This window comes from Apteryx rowi, unplaced genomic scaffold (assembly GCF_003343035.1).
Source record: "Apteryx rowi isolate R43461 unplaced genomic scaffold, aptRow1 scaffold_125, whole genome shotgun sequence".
NCBI classification, from domain to species: Eukaryota; Metazoa; Chordata; class Aves; order Apterygiformes; family Apterygidae; genus Apteryx; species Apteryx rowi.
Genome location: NW_020447475.1, coordinates 1,083,954 through 1,102,021, shown reverse-complemented (window position 1 = coordinate 1,102,021; position 18,068 = coordinate 1,083,954). Strand labels below are relative to the sequence as shown.

Here is an 18,068-nt window from a genome sequence, read left to right as displayed (position 1 = left end):
TATCTCGTCTTTATTGTTTTATATCTTAGTAGTGGAGCTTTGGAGTTATTTGAACTTATATTCTTTGATGTCATGGCTGCCCTTGATTCATTTTGCTGTTCATATTCTTGTTGTTTGAGTCTTGGGAAACATTACACAGGGTCAGGTACTTCAAAAGCAAGACTGTAATAAGCTTACATAATCCATTTTGTGTTTTCTTAATTTCAGCCAACATTTGTCAATTAGATTCTGCTAAAACTAGCTTCAGTTAACATTAGTCAATTGAAAAACTACATCAAAGCTTATCTTGCTTGATACTTATCTTCATCCCCTCCCCTCCTAGCTAGGATACAGGCTATTCAAGGCTTCAATTCTACTTCTCACTTACACTGAGACCTGTTAAAAGAGGTGTACCTTTTGGCTGTACTCTTACAGCAGTTACTTAAAGCCCTTACCATGCACCTTGAGGGACTGACTTATGTTGGTGATCAATTAATTTGGGATGGCTGAATTTGTTACTCCCTCAACTCCTTCTCCCATCCACTACTGGAGGAGTTCACCCCTGCATGTAACAAGATGCTGTGTACCTGCTTCTGAATCACGACAGTTTCATCCCAGCAAATCAGCTCAAACTGAAATCAGTACTAGTGTTAATACACTAGACTGGAAGCTAAGCAACTCCAGAACAAATAAAAATTCCCACATTAATTTCAGGATCCTATAAAGCTCCATTACCATTACATAGCATGAATTTCCTTATAAATATTTGTCCATAGCAACACTGACAGTTCAGAATCTCTTCATTTTCTGTGTTGTCCAATTTCATTAAATCCTACATCTTTTTTGAAGAAGCTAATTTTATGAATTCCTAGTTAAAGACTGAATGGTTGTAATTAAAATGCTGTTAAGATAACACAAATCATTTTTTGTCAGTTAGGTGACTGTTCTTGGATGTTCTCAATGAAAACAAAAAACATAACGCAAGTTGTTTCCTGCGCAATGAAACTAATGAAGCTATGTTTCCTATAGATTTATGTCTACATTTTTGTTGATTGGCCAGCTGATTATTGCCTCTCAGAATGCATCAGACCCGATTTAGAACTGCTTTCCCCTAAGTAGCGGCACTAATATATTGTCCAGCCACTGATTTCCACAAAACCTGTAGGAAATTACTTGTCAGATTTGTCTGAACTTGAACAACAGCTTCAAGAGTGATTAGTGAGGAACAGTCAGAGAGAAAGATGGCAGGCAGCACAATCATATACATTTCAGTTCCTTAGGAAACAAACTAAAAAAATCATGTAAAGGACAGAATTACTAGGTTAAATAAAACCACTTGGAAAAACTAAATGCTGGGTTCAGTGTCAGATGTTCCAGACCACAGTGGCAACTCCTGAATAACACTTGGGATTTTCTTCCTACTAGATTTCTGTTAAGTAGCAGAGCTCTTAAGATACAGACTCTATAAATTCATGTCTTGAATTCAGTTGCTTGGTTATGTCAGAATCTCTTCTTTTATTCCACAGACTGAAAAGGAGAAAGGAGAAGAAACAGGCATGTAAGTTCATTGGAAAACTGTACAAATATAAGGTATAAATTAAAACCAGTATGATTAAACTGCTCTCTGAACAATTAAAACTGTGTAAGCATTTACTTGGTAGAGAAGTGATTTTCTGTTTTATTTCCCGATGTTCTGGTGTGGTAACATAYTTACATTACAGCAAAATGCAACAGTCTGAAACTGAAATAAGCATGTACACACACCAGTTTGCACGAACACTTTAGTAAAAACTAACCTAAGTTCAAGTGCTGCAAGTTTCCTTTGTAGGCAATGCCTCTATTTCCGTCTTGAAAATATAAGAGATGGCTGAGTCTGTGAATAAGGAACAACATGTTTGATAGAGGTGACCTATTCATTACTTCAGTGAAAGTTTTCTCCGAGGCCAATTGCCTCATCACCACCACTCAAGCAAAGCACCTTGYGAAGGCAGGAGATGCTTCACTCGGTCACGCATGATAGTAATCCTTATCTGCCGGGCTGGGTACCAAACTGATCCAGTTCCATCCCATCCTATCTAAGGATGCTACTGTYACTACGCCTTGGGTGAGAACAGCCCAGCTGCTACCATTCCCTCATTCCCAAGAAACCTGTAGGCTTTCTAGCTCCACGATCAGCGTGAACCCAGCTTGACCTCCTTTCTCTGGGTTGTTTGGTTCAGGCTTACACCAAGCRCAATGAGACGCTGCAAGCAGATAGGCACAGTTTATCAGTACTTTATTAGCTAATGCACACCACAGATAGTTGGGACTAACAAGATACCAGGCCAAGCGTTAATAGGCTCACTGCCCACAGAAAGACCTCGGCRAGCCTTTGGGGACCAGGCACGTCTCAGTCAGGTTGGGAATAAGCAACTGCCTGCTCCTTGGAGCAGACTGATTCTTGGAGTTGCTGAGTTGCTGTTTTCTGATCTTCTGCTTTCTTTTTTCCTCAGGGTTTTATACCCTTTCACATCAATATCTTTCCTCTTAAGTCTCTGAGCTGCTGACTATTACCACTGTAATAATTGCACTTGTCTGCAGTTTTTACTCTTCTTGTCTTTCATTATGTAGCACAAATACTTTCCCACATCTTCACAGCAACTTTCTCAGGCCGATTCGGCCGAGGCCAGGCCACGCACAAACCCCAGCTAGACCTCGCATTGCAGGCAGCTGGACCCCTGCCCTGGGCGTCGCACAAGGCCAACCTCGAGCTGCGTTCGCTATTTTGCCACAGTGCTGCGGCTGTTGTACAGCACCTAGTTTACAGTCCCCTTCGTTTCACCACGGGAGGCTTTTTCACCTGCTTCTGGTATAAATTCATGGCTAATCTCGCCAGCTAGCCAGCATCCACCCTGCCTYGTGCCAAGAGAGAAGGTGCTCCGGCGGGCACGCCGGGCGCCTTTCTCAGTTAACGGACACGGAAAGGTCTGGAAACCGCTGCCTGCAGGCTCCCCTCTGCAGCTGCCTCGCCAGCTGGTTCTCCGTCTGCAAGGCGACATCCACCACGGGGCGTTGAAGGCTCGGAGGCAGGAAGGAAACACTCCCGCCTGCGCTTGCAAGCTGGGCCCTCAAGGAAATGTTTGCGTGGAGCTGCCTCGCCAGGACCTGGGCAGGGACTCACACCTGGGGGCTGTTTTTGTTGTGTTTTTAGGGCTATATATTATATTTTATGGGTATATATGGCATTTTGTAGATGGTATTTTACAGATATTTGTATTTATGTGGAGACTGCACTAGAGCCCAGCCTGGCCCTAGGCGGTTGTTACTGCGGGGGGCCGAGAGGACAGACATGAGGATGCAGCCATCRCCCCCCCCTCAGCGACGCGGGGCAGGCAAGCAGCACAAACCCCAGGAGGAGACCGCGGGAAGAAGGCTGCAGGCTGGCTCTGGTTTCTTCCATGTCTCCTCCTCCTCCTCCATCCTGTCCCCCTTATAGTTTTAAGGACGCGTCCGGACGCGCGGAAGACCGGTAGCTCTTGCCCGCCCGCCTCACAAGCCGCGGCGGGCACCACGGCCAACCAGCGAATCAACGGCGCCGCGGGCGGGCGCCCGCCCCCACGCCCGGCGTCACCGCCTCCGCGGAGGCGAGGCGGGCCGCGGGCCGCGGCGGAGCCATGCGGCGCCGCGAGGAGGTGGACGCCACGCTGCAGACGGCCAAGCTGAACGCGGCGGAGCTGCTGCCGCCCGTGCACTGCCTGCGCTTCGGCCCGCAGGCCGGCGCCGGCGCGTGCTGCCTGCTGCAGCTGGAGCCGGGCCTCTGCGCCGAGCTGCAGGCGGGGAGCAGGTACGGGGGCGCGGCGCCCTCGCCGGCCGCGGCGGGAGGCGGGAAGCGGGCGGCGGGAAGCGGTGCCGGAGGCGGCCCGCAGCTCTCCCTTAAACCCCTCTCAGTTAAACTGGAAGCTGAAAACCAGCCACGCGTATAAGAAGCTGCACAGAGCAAGCATAGCCAGCGTTTTCTACCAGGTGTTCCTAGCGTGCTGAGGTTATTTCAGCAAAATAACTGTTGTGGGCCTGCACGTTAATTAAATAAAAGAGAGGAGGCAGTGGATGACCTGTATTGTTACAGGGCAAAGTCAGTGGCAAAGCTAGAGGTGAAGCTGAGGTCTTGTTCTCGCACTGTGTTCAATCTGGTCAGAGTATGGACTTTCGTATTAAAGTCTCCCATGTCTGGGCTGCAGGATTGGTGAACGGTTTTATGTATATGGAAAAATTAGGTTTGGGAAGAACTCCAGCGGAGTCTTGTAGCTGAAACAGGAGGAGATTCTTGCCAGGCGTACAAAGATGAGTGCTTAAAATCTTGGTTCAGGAAAGGAGATGTGTCCTTAAAAAAATCTTTCTGGCTTCTGAGGGCTTGTTACAGGAACGCTTGTACTTACTTTACCTACAAATTATACTAGCAAACAGAATAGCAAAGAATATACAGCGTTAGCATATGTATTTGGTAGGATGATGATGTGACATCTTCTGACTTTGGACCAAGAATAGGTTCTGGGGAATAGGTTTTGATCGCAGATACAGTTTAAATATTTCTTCCTTTACTGAGAGCAATGCCAGTGACATAATATGATTAAAAAATGCTTAAAATGATACATTAGAACTCCCTCTATAGTCTGTAATGATATATGTTGGTAAGCCTGTTCATGCTTGCTGGAATATCGATATGATGTTGTTGGTCAGAGGCCTGATTCATCCTGGGCACCACGAGGGGCATAGTTGGCTTTGTTCGCGCATGCATATTTTTGGCATTGAGATCGGCAGGTTGATTAAATTGAGTCTGAACAACATCTGAATTAGGCTAGTGTAGCCTGGGAGAAACTGAATAGTCCCCTGTTGCAGTCCTGCTTCAGTATTATCATGTTCTCCCTGAGAGCCTCTATTTAATCGCATATGTGAGCTGAAGAGGGGGATTTCCCTTGATTCTTTGTCCTGAGATGTTCTAGAGAATGTTCTTTTTCTCCTCAGAATTAATTGCAAGAAAACGTGTATGCCTCTCAGAGGGAATGGTGTGAAGGAGACTGCACAACTGACACTGCTGTCCATTTCCTTGTTTCTTCCTTGTCTCCTTGGGCTGGTTTCAGTCCTGATTAAAGAAGAACTCTAGTTGTATTGTAATTCCTAAGATTAGTGAACTAGTCTTTGCTTAAAGCATCACTGAATTAATGCTATAGGGTTTTTTTGTGTGAATCAGCAGCTGAAGGAGTTAGATTGTAACCTGCATAAAAGCCTGGCAGGCCTATCCGTCAGGGTGAAAATCAGGACATGAAAAAGCATGTTGTTAAGATATTATAGATTGACAATTACATCTTCACGTTTTTGTGTACTATGATTACTGCTACCAAGTATAACTACAGTTTATGACTTTCCTACCAACATATACATTTTAAAAATTTGCAGACAAATTTAATAGGTGATCATGCCAAAACAGAGGTAAGAGTATGTCTTTATTTTTGTGCTATTTTTTTTTTTCAGCTTGGTAATCCGTGGTGAAAAGGATGAACAAGCAGTATTGTGCAGCAAAGATAAAACTTATGACATGAAAATAGCAGATACCTCAAATATGCTCTTGTTTGTTCCTGGCTGCAAAACTCCAGAACAGCTGAAGGCAGATCAAGAATCTTGTAATATTATTCATTCACAGGTACACCTTTCTGGGTTTTTGTTCTTTTGCTTTAATTCTCAGATTTCTTCTTCTCTGTAATTGCTTGTATTTTATCCAAGATGCTTATGTGAAATCCTGGGTGGGATTCAGCTGCCTAAACATAGGCTTCTAATGCCATTTTAGATGCCTTGTCGTATAGGTCTAGCTACCAGCTGCCACTCCAGAAGGACATGGGTCTCCTCTGAGTTCTTTGTATATCTAATAGCCCCATGGGGATGTGTTTATAAAGGTGCCTTATATCCAGGGGGCACACTGTACCTTAGGGTGTCCAAAATGGCTCTAGGACCCTTGTTCAGGCACCTGAACTTTATCAGTAATGCATGATAATTATTGTTTCTAAGAAGTTCAGACTTTATTTTTAGTGGATGGTGATTACTTGTGGTAAGTATTAAAAAGTTTCAGAGAATATCTAATTTCTCAGCATTAGCAGCTATTTAAAAAATAAGCTGTTTGCAAATTGATTCTTATGAATGCTTTTCCCAAAAGGCAGATTATACAATGTCATGCTTGAATATTATTTTTTAAATACAGAAATATACTCAAAGGTGACTCTTGTTCAACCAGCATCTGGAAAGATTTGTTGGAGTGGATGATTTTAGAGTTCTGAGTTTAAAGAATTCAGTATTCTCTGCTCTTGTGAACTGTAGTTAATAAAATTCTACTAAAAATAGTTAGGAAAATATTACTTGCTCAGTATTTGCTGTAATGGATATAATGACATCATTGAGGAGCAATCCTGCTTGTCCCTAGATGAACATAATACTCAAAACCAACATGATTTTCTCCATGAAATGGCAGCAGTTAGCTAACAGAAAGTTAATTCAAATTTAAGTGGATTAATGAGAATATTCCATATTCTCTTTTGCTATGTTTAATGATCTCACTAATTTTCTGAAGTCATACATGTCAAAATAATATAGATGTGATTTGATTAGGAATTATTCTTAGAGTTTTTATGTCTAAGAGCTTTTTTAATGCTTTCAAAAGCTTTGTGTATTGACACTGCAAACTCTGTGGGAGATAGCGAAAGATCCTATGATTACTCAGTAGTTTAGGGGCTTATCTCTTGATAGTATCTACAAATAGTACTGCCATTCTTTAGAGTTCATCAGTGCTGCTCTTTGTACCACTCTGAGGGCTAGTGCACAGGGCCAAAGCATCTGTCATTTTATTCACCTTATATACACTAGATCTAGTTCTGAACTTCGAATTATAAATTAATATGACTTATTTTCTATGTAGAGTACCATCTTACTCATTTCCAAATTGCTCAGAATAAGAACTTGTCAGAAAAAAATCTTAACACTTATGTAAATGCTATTCCACATGGAGAAAAACTGTAGAATTTTCATCAGAAATTAAGTATTTATCAGAATTTTATGCCAAGCAAGCTATGGAATAATTAGATTAAAAACCATGAGCTTTCTTTGTGTTAGAATATGGATAGGACTTGTCTTACATACAGGTTGTTTTCTTATAGTTGATTTAAATGGAACATTATTTTAAATAGATTTTTTTTTAATTGACAAGCTTTAAGAAAATCAAAAGTCTGTTGAAGTGTTTATAGCATTTTTAAAGTACTGTCTGCAGGCTTTTTCATGAAAGCTTTTTTATAAGAGGCTAGAGTTTGGGTCAGGAGTCATGAACCTGGAGCTTTTTCTGCCTCTGCCGTTCTGTGCCCACCTCCCTTGGTTTGGCAGATAGCAGAAACACTGCTGAAGGGGCCTCCTGTGTTCTGTGCTCCTCGCAGAAGCTTCCAGGAACGCCAGGGTGTTCCCCATGAAACACCCGGGATTCCTCTGAAGGTGAAGCTTTATTAGGTTAGTGTCATTAAGTCGCTTACACCTGAGCTTTTTTGAAGCAGAGTAAGGGACAGATATGTTCTGTTAGTTGCATGCTGGTGTGGCCTACTGCCTTGTTAATGTCTTTTTTCCTTGTGCTTAATGACAGGATCATTAAAATGTTAAAAGACTGTGAAGTAGCATACTAAACAAGGGGAGTGGGGAAGATGAAAACGGAATAATACAGGCAGGGTTTTATGAGAATCACGTCCATAGTATTAAGAGGAAAAGAAATCTTGGCAAGGATTGTGCAGGACTATGTCTCATCACTATATCCTATCATCTGCATGCAGAGATGATGTAGAGATGATCTCTTTCTTTGTTGTATGCACTGTAAACATATTTTTATCAACAAACTTTGGACTTTTATTCTTTATTGCCAGTGGTAAAATTTGATACTGAAAACTTTACAGTGATTGTCTCATTCTTAAAATAGTTAGCCTGTTAAAAATACATTTTTGTTCTCAATGACTAGTTTAAAATATTTGCTGGTGATTTTTTGGTAAGCTCCTTTGAATGCATGTGGTAGATTCAAATGTTTTAAGTGTCCCTTCACTGTCTCACTGTAGATTGCTGGCTTTTCCAATAGCTACTGGGAATTAAGGAGATGTCGACCTAAACTGAAGAAACTGAGGAAGCTTTTAATGGAAGATCCATATGAGGGGCCAGACAGCAGAAAAGATCAGACTTCGACTATTTCAAAGGTAAGTCAGTTTAGTGACTCACTTTCTTGTAAATGGTAATGGGCAAATTGAAGTGAAAATACGTTCTTAACCAGAAAAATATCTTTGCTCCTATGTTTCATGGTGTTGCTTTGAGTTTTTTTTGTTTTTTKGTTTTTTTTTGTAAACATACTACTTTAAACTAGGTGGCAACTGCTAGCGTTTCCACTGATTGTAGCAGGTRAGATCTATAGTAAGAGCAGGAAAAGGAAGGACACTGAAAGAGACTGGAGATTTCTTTCTTTATGCAGGGAGCTTTTGAGGACAGTCTCCAGAACCTTCTATAAACTCACTGGGAGTTATATGACTATTCAGTTATAATGCAGCTTTTCATTCTTCTTTGGGGCTGTCATGTATGATGTCATTTATGACCCAGGTATGAGGTTACAGGAAGCCCACGTACAAGTTGCTTGCCAATCAGTCCTTTATAATGGTAAGGAGAAGCAGAGAGTTTCAGAGAATGGAAATGATGATATAAAAACAGAGAATAAGACTGACATTACAGGAAGGGCACAAATATAATACTGTCCTGGTTCCCTTTTATGTTTCCATGAAATCCAGTTTGGGATCTGAATAGATCCCAAAGAAAAGAAAGTCCTGGATTGTGTAACATATGATCTCAAATATGTGGGGCTTTTTTTGTTTGTTTGTTTTTTAACTTTAAGAAATGGAAATGGTAGTTTTAAAGTATTTTACACTGAGGCTTGGTTGAAGATGTTATCAATAAGCCATGTGTGTGTGCTTAGATGCACACACATACATGTTATGTTTCTCCCTTGAAGAGAAATACTTGCCTCTCTGGGTGATGTTAGACTAGTTTCTAATCAGTTCCAGCATCTTTTCCCCTAGCGCAGTCTTTCCACCATTTCAGTTTTTCCACCTGCTTTAATCCAGGCACAGAAGGATATAGCAGCAACATAAGGGCTGGCAGAGAGGAAAGGCTTAAGTTGACCAGAAATTGTAACCATTGCTGAAGGCTAGCAATACAAAATAAATGTCATATGCAATAATATTTATTGTTAATATTAAATGAATGTTATAAAACCATGTCACTATCTCTCCAAGCATTAGTGGTTAAAGTTTGAGGTCTGATCTTCTGCATTTGTTTCAAAGGAGAATTTGTTTAATATATCAGCTTATAACAACTAGATATGTCTGATAAATGTAGATGAATCTCATCTATGTCTCTGGTGGAACTTTGAATGATTTCAAAAAAACTCTCCATGGGAAAGCTCTCTGTTTTTTCCTATAGCTTCTAATTCTGACTGGAATTCCAAACTCTATATATGGAGTAAAGATTTCCAGCGTGCTCCTTGCTTATGCTTAATATTTTCTGGGTATTGGCAGCCAACAAGCTGCCTTTATTCTGGTTGAAAATAAATTACTTATTATGGCAAACTTCTCATGGTTATCCGTTGTTCATACTGTATCATACACAGAGAACCAAAGAGCCACAGCACTATAAGGAAGCCTGAAGCATAGTGATACGATTTAGCAAACTACAGGAGAACTTTAGAAACAGGCTAATATGTACCTTGTTTGGGATGCTCCAAACTAAAATCCTGGAATTTGCAGTGAAATAGCAAGGCATACTCAAAAGATCACAAGTGTCTGAATTAATGTATTTAATTTGTGTCTTACCCTTAGCTGGAAACCCCTGTTACATACATGATGTAGGTCAACCCATGTCATTTCATGTTTGCAAGGGGGACACAGTTGATAAAAGCATCACAGCTGAGAGCAGTGATTTCTTAAGAAGGCTAACTTGATAGCTGGTGGATTGTTAGTCTGTCCTGACTTCAGGAGAAACAAATGCTAAAGACTCCTGTGCAGGGTTGTTTCTGAATGGCAGTATTTTACACTCAAACATACTTGCATACTGATTGGAAGATGCATTTGCTCTAAATTGCTAGTAGTGTTTTCTTAAAGTGCTCTGTAATTTGGAGATCCCATGTTGAAATACTAATGCAAGTTCAATGCTGCTTCGTCTGATGATGTTTCAACATACTGTCTAATAGGAGTGAAATGGAAGAGAGAGGAGTCCTTTTTTTTTTTTTTTTATCAAATGCTTTTTGTAACATGGGGATATGTTCCAAACTTAGTGTTGGTTTATTCCATTTTTTTGTTCAGATAGCCAAACAGACCACAGTACTTTGATGGAATTTGTTTTTGTTCTGCTAGGATATATTCTTGCACTATGCTCAACTAAACTTTTCTATTTGAGATAATTGAAAAGACTGTAAGGTGAATAAAGGAATTGATGAAGCCCTGTTTCCTGTAGATTTATGTCCTGTATTCCTCTCTTTACCTCACTTACTCCTCATGATACCTCCTGCTCCTACCATGTCTCGTAACTCTTCACCGCAGTATCCACAGCATCCTCCCATCTTACTGAGTAACTGGTTCATAAAAAGCTGTAGCTAGTTCTGAGCTTCATGTCTGGTAACTGGTTAGCAGACAGGAGCACACAATGCTTAAATGTTGGGTTTATGCTAGGGGCTTTCCCTCAGCGGAGGTACTAAGTTGGAGTTCTGACCTCTATCCAAAAGCTGGGGGACAGGTGGGGATTGGATAAGGGACTTTATTTTGCTCTCCTCCCTGCCCGCCTCCCCCTTGTTTTTTAGCTTGTTTGAATCTCTTCAGTAAAGACTGGGCACATTCACTTTTCATTCTTGCTCTGCTGGTTTTACTTATGATGCTTACTTGTGCTAGTTTGACATTCTGGGAATAAAGGTATAATATTGATACACAGCACAAAGACCTCTCTGTGGTTAGACTGTTTTTTATATTGAATATCCCTTTGAGAAACTGTTGTAAATTACAAGAGAAGTTTCAGAGAGTGTGATAAACCTTAATGAATTCAGATTCTGGGAGGGGAAAAAAATTGCTTTAAGTGTGGTTTTCATTATGTTTTATAATGCATTTAGCATGCTTGCTAAAGTAAGATGGAGTAAGGATAACCCCTAATCTAATCTCTCTCTTTCTCTCTCTTTTTTTCTTTTTTATCCTCATTGCAGTATACAACAGAAGATTTATTAAGTCTGGTTCAAGCAAGTGAAGAAGAAATACTGCACCAGTTGCAAGTTATAGATGCCTGCAGAATTGAAGGTATTTGTCTCTACAGAATATTATTGCCTATGAGGAAAAAAACCTGCCTTTTTTCCCTCAAGTATCTGCAGTGTCTTCTTTTTCTAAGGCCCATCCACATGGTCATCTCTCCAGATGCAAATTAGTCCTTAGCTATGGTTCAGGGTCCTAAAATCTGTTTCCATATTTCCTATACCCTTTGTTGCTATGAAACCGATCAAAACAAAAACCAAAAAAAACAAAACAGCCAACCGAAAAAAACTGAGCAGGCATGACTAGTCTGGCTCTTCTGAGGGTAATTCCTTTGTGGCTTCTACAAATAGTTTTTCTGGGTCCAATTCATTTTAGGATGGGATTAGAACTAGTGTCTTTGTATCTGTGGCAGTTAATCTACATAAACAACCATGAATAATTAAGAGTTCATGATTTTTTTTTCTCCTTTATGTTTGCTAATCTGTTCTTTCTCTCACTCTTAATCCTGAAAAGGTCAGAATACTGTCTCTGACCTTTGAAAAGGTGGGACCTAGGTGTCAGAATTCTATTATGTATCTTTGTGGGAATAGAATTAAGGTGCTAATGTTTCCATTCTGACACTGTTATGTGGTTTCCTATTTGGCAGGATATTGGAGAATTCTAGATTTTGACTACGAGGTGAAACTCTTGAATCATGTGACTCAGCTAATAGACTCAGAGTCCTGGTCTTTCAGTAAGGTTCCTTTAAATATCTGTCTTCAAGAACTTGGACCTTTAGAGCCCACGTAAGTTGTTTTTTTTTTTTCCCATACTTAGAATTGTCTATAATCATTATTAACGTTTATGTTTATTAAAGTATATTCTTCTCTATTAAACTCTGTTAGACTCTAGATTCCAGCTACTGTGCTGTTAATAATATATTTTCTTCCGCTCTAAAATGCAAGTGCATTAGTAGGTCTCTGCTGTATCCACCTGGGAAAACGTAACTGTTACGCATCTTTGTAGGCATGAATTGCCTCCAAACCTTCTAGTATTCAGCTAGTTTTGCCGATTGATGCAAGGCAGGGTCATGATCTGTCTCCTTATTTCTTTTAAATATATTTGTGTCCAGACCCATAGATTGGAATTTCTTGTTTTGTAATGTTTGAGCTGGGTTAGGATAAACAAAACTTTTTGTACCCATCAATCAGCCATACCCATCTCTTTTTTCTTTTTCTTTTTTTTTTTTAAATCCAGCCATTACTAATTTTATGCAATGAAGATGTAATACTTGAGTAGTAATGGCTAGAAAGTGGAAGAGATTTTTGGGGATGCGATGTTTCAGAATTGCTAGAATGGAAGACTGAAACATGATTATAGATTTTGGTAAATGTTCAGTTAACTCCATCTCTCCTTTTTGTCCCCATTTGTTTTGTTTCCTTTTAACTAGTTGCTATTTTTAAGATTTTCTTAATTTACTCTGTTCTGTTTTGATGATGTGTTCCATCCTCTGTTCTTCTTGGATTTTTTTACAATACCTACTCCTTCATTTTCTTCATTGTAACTTTCGATAATGTGCTAATGAAACAGATTGGGCAAGATTACAAGAAACAATTGAGAGTGTTTTTCACATAATTTTTAAACTGTACTGTCTTTGTTATATATAGGAAATAGTGACAAGTAGTTTTAATTTCTGATTTTTTTCAGAGAGATGATAGAACATATTCTGTTAAGCTATGGAAGGAAATATATTGATGGAGGTAAGTTTGGAAAAGCATGTGTATTTTAATTTTGCACATAGTGGAAATAAAATTGTTCACAAATAACTGAAGATTTTGTTAGGATGACGCAAACAAATGAATTTACTACAATGCCAATACAGGGAGGGACCTAACACTGAGCTAAAAATCATTTAGAAAAAGTTTCACAGGAAAAAGGACTATTAAACTGTAGAATACAACACTAGGGAAAATTCAGGAATTAATAGAGGTATCTGAAGTGATTTATTAGATGTCTTCGAACCATAATTTTGTGATTAAAGACAGATCTCTGGTATAATTTAGATGGGATCTTTCTTTAGTGGAATTAATTATTTGGCAATATAAACTAGTTTGCCCTGCAAAGTTTCATAGCCCTTTAATGGAACATACAGACAAACTGTGGGTATTTTGAATTTCAGATCTTAATGGGAGGTTGGAAAAAAGGCTGCTTGGAAAGGCAAGATTCTGCCTAAAAAGGAAGTGCTAAAGTTTAGGCTCCTAAATAGAGTTTTCTGCACATGAGCTAGGCAGCTAAACTTTCAGACAGTGGAAATCTGGGGCTCAATTCATTTGCTTAAAGCAAGGCATCTAGTGCCATTTGAGATAGCCCTAGTATCCTGTCCAGGATGCCTCTGTTGGCTGGTCCAGAAGGATACAGGTCTGCCATAGCTGGCATCTAATCTATATCTGAATTCTTTCCCATCACTCCTTTCATCTCACCCTTGTCTGAAGCAGGAATTGGACTCAACCTTAAAGGACATATGAAAGTAGTTGTAGCGACACAGATTATCTTTTTTTAGTATGTCTAGACAGGTTGCACAGGGAACAAGTTGGAATCGCAGAAAGTCTGGAAGCCTGAAAAGGTGGAAGGCAGTGTTTATGCCTGTCCTTGTTCAGAGAATTTTAACCAAGTCATTGAGAATGAAAAATTCTCCTTATTGCCTTCATCATCCCATATTAATAAGTATTGATTGGGGAAGTGAAGGTTTTGTTAAATTGGTCAATCACAGAGAGCAAACACTATTAATACAAGTCATTCAGAAATAGGAATGAAAACTAGATGAGAAATAGTGATACACTGAGGAAAAGAAGATATCTTATCTTGGGGTGGGGGACAAGCAAATGTATTGACATGAGTGAATACTGTGGCCAGAACAGTGCTGCACGCACAACATTGTGAATTATTTGCCCTTCAGAATAGGGGAGATGCTATCATTTAGCCAAAGATTATATCAAGCCAGGTTACTCCTCTGGCAAGAGGAGAAGCAGGTTACTTGGTCTGTAGAAGACTGTAGAACAGAGTGGAAATGTGAGGGTATTCTCTGTTTTTATTATCCAAAAAGCAAGAACCCAAGACACTCTTTTTGTTTCTTATCAGGTGAAGTTTACTTTGAAATGAACGAAGATAAAATATGCAGAACTATAGCACAAATGCTTTTGCAAAATGCAGTTAAATTCAATCTGTCAGAGTTTCAAGAAGTCTGGCAACAAAGTGTCCCTGAAGGGATGACTACAAGGCTTGATCAGCTCAAGGTAAAAAACATAAAGTAGTATGGATTCCTTCACAAGTGGGCTGTTAACTGACTTGTGTGATATGGAGACATGGAGGTTGATGGTGGCGGTTTTGTCAGCTTCCGAGCTAAAGCACTCTTTATGACATCCCCTATGATCATTAGTAGTGTGGAATCATGACGCTTCAGGTTTCTGTAAGAGTCTGACATCTCACTGTTTGAAGGAAAGTTGCAATTGTAGAGTTAATACTTGTAAGTAAAACAGAAGCTGAAACTACTGTATAACAGATTGTAATGACAGCCAGCAGTGTTGCAAGCACTGCAAAAATCCTTTTCCTGAAAGGAGACAGAGAGGTGTCACGACATAATGAGTTCCCCCTACCTTCTTGTCATACAGGGGATGACAAATAGTGTATATATAACAGCACCTTAATTTATTTTTTTTCTCCGCTTTGCCTCTGGTATTGCAGTTTCAGAAGGCTTTGGAGATCTAAAGGGCAATTTGTATGGATTATTGCTAGAAGGAAGTTTAATTGTGTTTTGAGTTTTTTATTATTATTTATTACTTAACAGTTTCTCTGATTCTGATCTAATAGGGTTTGGCTCTTGTGGATAAAAACTCCAGACCAGAGACCATCTTTCTGCTGAAAGTAGAAGACTTACCTGAAGATAATCAGGAGAGATTCAACAGCTTATTTAGCATACGGGAAAAGTGGACAGAAGTGGATATTACCCCTTATATACAGTAAGGATATGTTAAAATATAAGACTGTATTTAAGAACAAATGACACAAGCATAAAGAACCATGATATAATTAGCATACATATTCTGCCTTTTTTGCATGGCTGGCTTTTTATCAGCTATGATTGCCTTAAATACTACACTTTTTGTCTTAGATTAGTACGAATTCTGTATGAATAGCATTATCACCCCCCCACTGAACTGAAATAGAGTATCAACTCTGTCTTGTTTGATTGAGATTGAAATGTAACCATACTAGTTCAAGGGATAGAACCCTTGAAGTTATAATCTGTCTCCATATTCACAATTTAAGAACTGTAGAGCAATAGTGCTTCCTATGCAGTATCCTTTGTTCTTTTGGTGGTTAACATCTATATTACAATGCTATCTGGAAGGTCCAGCCAGGATACATTTGAGCAGACATAGATGGTAACCCAGAAGTAACTGCATCAATCCATTAGGACGGTCTCTGAATTTATTGTAATATAATTAAATAGTTGAAAGCCTGACTGTTTTGCTCAATTGCAACCCTTTAAAGAATAAAAAGATTAAACCCCCAAAAAAAACAAAAAAACCGCTTGTTTCTGAAGTAAATAATATGGTTTTGCCTGTTGCTTAAATGTAATAAGTCAAGCCAAGCTGTCAATTCTAGGTAATTTAGAGCATTATATGACAGTTACACCAGTAATTTTTTTCTTACAAGACCCCGGTCCAACTTATTGCTGGGTTTACAATTATTTTACTGAATCAATGTGTATGAGAATGTCTTTAACACCAATGTAACCTGCTTTATTTCCTCCATAGAGACTTATGTGCAGAGAAGCAGACAGTTGGTGCACTTCTGACCAAGTATGCCCGTTCCTCAACGCTGAATGGTGTTAAAGTTTATAATTCCAGAAGACCCATCTCATAATAAGTCTTGTTTTAAGAACTGAAAATACTGAATGGAATAAGAGTGTTGCTTCTTCCTGCCCTCTGGGGGAAGGAGTCGTTAATCAACTTTATGCAGCGTTCTCAAGTTAAAGCAGCTAAGTTTCTTGAATGAGTTCTGTTTTCTGCTCAGCTAAGTAGGATGCAGGGGAACTTGCCTCTTCGAAGAAAGCACATTGTCTGCAGCCTGTTTCCACCTTGCTTTCCCCATCTTCTTTTCCCTTTGTATATATAGTCACGCCAGGAATCAAGCTACTCATTGAATACCCTTTTACTGTCTGTCCATAAACTGAAGACTGACATTAAAAATTAAATCCTTTACCATAATACTTGAATATAGGTTTTCAACAGCAAAATGGAATGCTGAATCATTTGCCTATCAGTGAATGTTCTTAAACATTTGGATTTTATAGCAGTGGTGACATTTTGAATGCTGTATACCTTGACGAGCTCATAAATAATTATTCCTGCCTGAGACTACACTGGTCATAATTTTGGAAGGTGGTTCTTCTTGTGGTCGTGTTTAATGGAAAAGTATGGATGTTTATTGGCACAAGCTCTTGACATCTTAACAGTTGGGAAAAATACCTTTTAAATATTGCAAAAAACAAGTTTCATAACAATCAGATTTGTAAAATCCAGTATGAAGATGTGGGAAAGTATTTGGACATTACAAACTGTGCCACTTTCTGTAAATTGCCATTGGAATGTAGTTAACGTGAAATTAATGGTTCCTGGAAGACTGTCTTTGCTTTAAAGAGAACTTATAAAATAAAACTTTGTAATATGATTTTTTAAAATTTTTTTTTGTTCTATCAAGTATGTACACTTTGAAATTGTGCCTTAAACTTAGGGTGGATCTACATTCCATGTAGATCAATGAAACAGGAGTTGCTGTAGTATTGCCACAGAATGGAGTGCCTGAAATTAAAATTTCCTGATTATTAAAAAATTGTTTGCATTTGTCACTGAACATTAGTATTAGACATTTTTTTCAAATATTATTAAATTGAATTGTTTTTAGGTAGATTGCTGCATAAAACTCAGATGTAATGTGTGAAAGGTCTTGGAATGCCTGACATACCAAATGTTGTGGAGAGGAAAGAAACTAAAAATCAGACACAACTCTTAAAATGGATGCACACATCCTAGGAATTTTATTATAGATAAAAGCTGAATTAAAAACTATTTCCTGAGCTCTGCTTCTTCTGGCTTACTGATGCAGGATTAATTCCCTGTGTTTCATACTTCTGGAGTGCACAGTAGAAGTGTGTTGTTTGACCCAATTGAGTAGAAACTCTGGTGGCTTATAATATCTTTCTCCTTGGAAGAGTTGCCTTGTTCACTGTCTGGTTTCAACAGTTGTGGTCTTTTCCTTTGATAGCCCCAGATGCTCCATCCTCAGAGACCAACAACAATATAAATATGAAAGTCTTGGAAATAACTTTAGCTGCTTCATATAAGGTTCCTTATTTGAAATATGCAAGACAAGTAATAGCCCTGTAGTCTGTGATGCAACAATTTATTTTTACATAGTTTTTGTTTGTGAAATAACTAAGAATTTAAGTATTACTTGAATAGTGCTGTGTCATAAACCTGAATCATTGCACTCAGTATTATCTAAATTATCTTTGAATTTGTAATTCTACATGTTTCCTCGTGATACTTGTAATTTGATTTGTTAAACATTCAGAATGAGATGACACTTTCTAAATCTCAAGAACTGCTCGGGGGGGGGGGAAGAATGAGGGGATAATTTTATTAGCTTATTTGATGCAAATGCTTCCTTTAATGTAACATAGAAAATGAATCAAAACTTGCTTAGAACAAATCCAGGTTATGAAGA

General features: G+C 39.0%; 1 protein-coding gene across 1 annotated transcript; it reads left to right on the top strand.

Annotated features, from left to right (window-relative positions):
* The first annotated feature begins 3,616 nt into the window (after positions 1-3,616).
* On the top strand, positions 3,617-17,012 carry DSCC1 (DNA replication and sister chromatid cohesion 1). The gene is made up of 9 exons (XM_026055707.1): positions 3,617-3,802; positions 5,488-5,656; positions 8,088-8,222; positions 11,258-11,348; positions 11,947-12,085; positions 12,987-13,039; positions 14,418-14,572; positions 15,147-15,295; positions 16,097-17,012. Exons 1-9 carry the CDS (start codon positions 3,633-3,635, stop codon positions 16,203-16,205), a joined length of 1,170 nt encoding a protein of 389 aa, XP_025911492.1. The 5' UTR covers positions 3,617-3,632; the 3' UTR covers positions 16,206-17,012.
* The last annotated feature ends 1,056 nt before the right edge of the window (positions 17,013-18,068 follow it).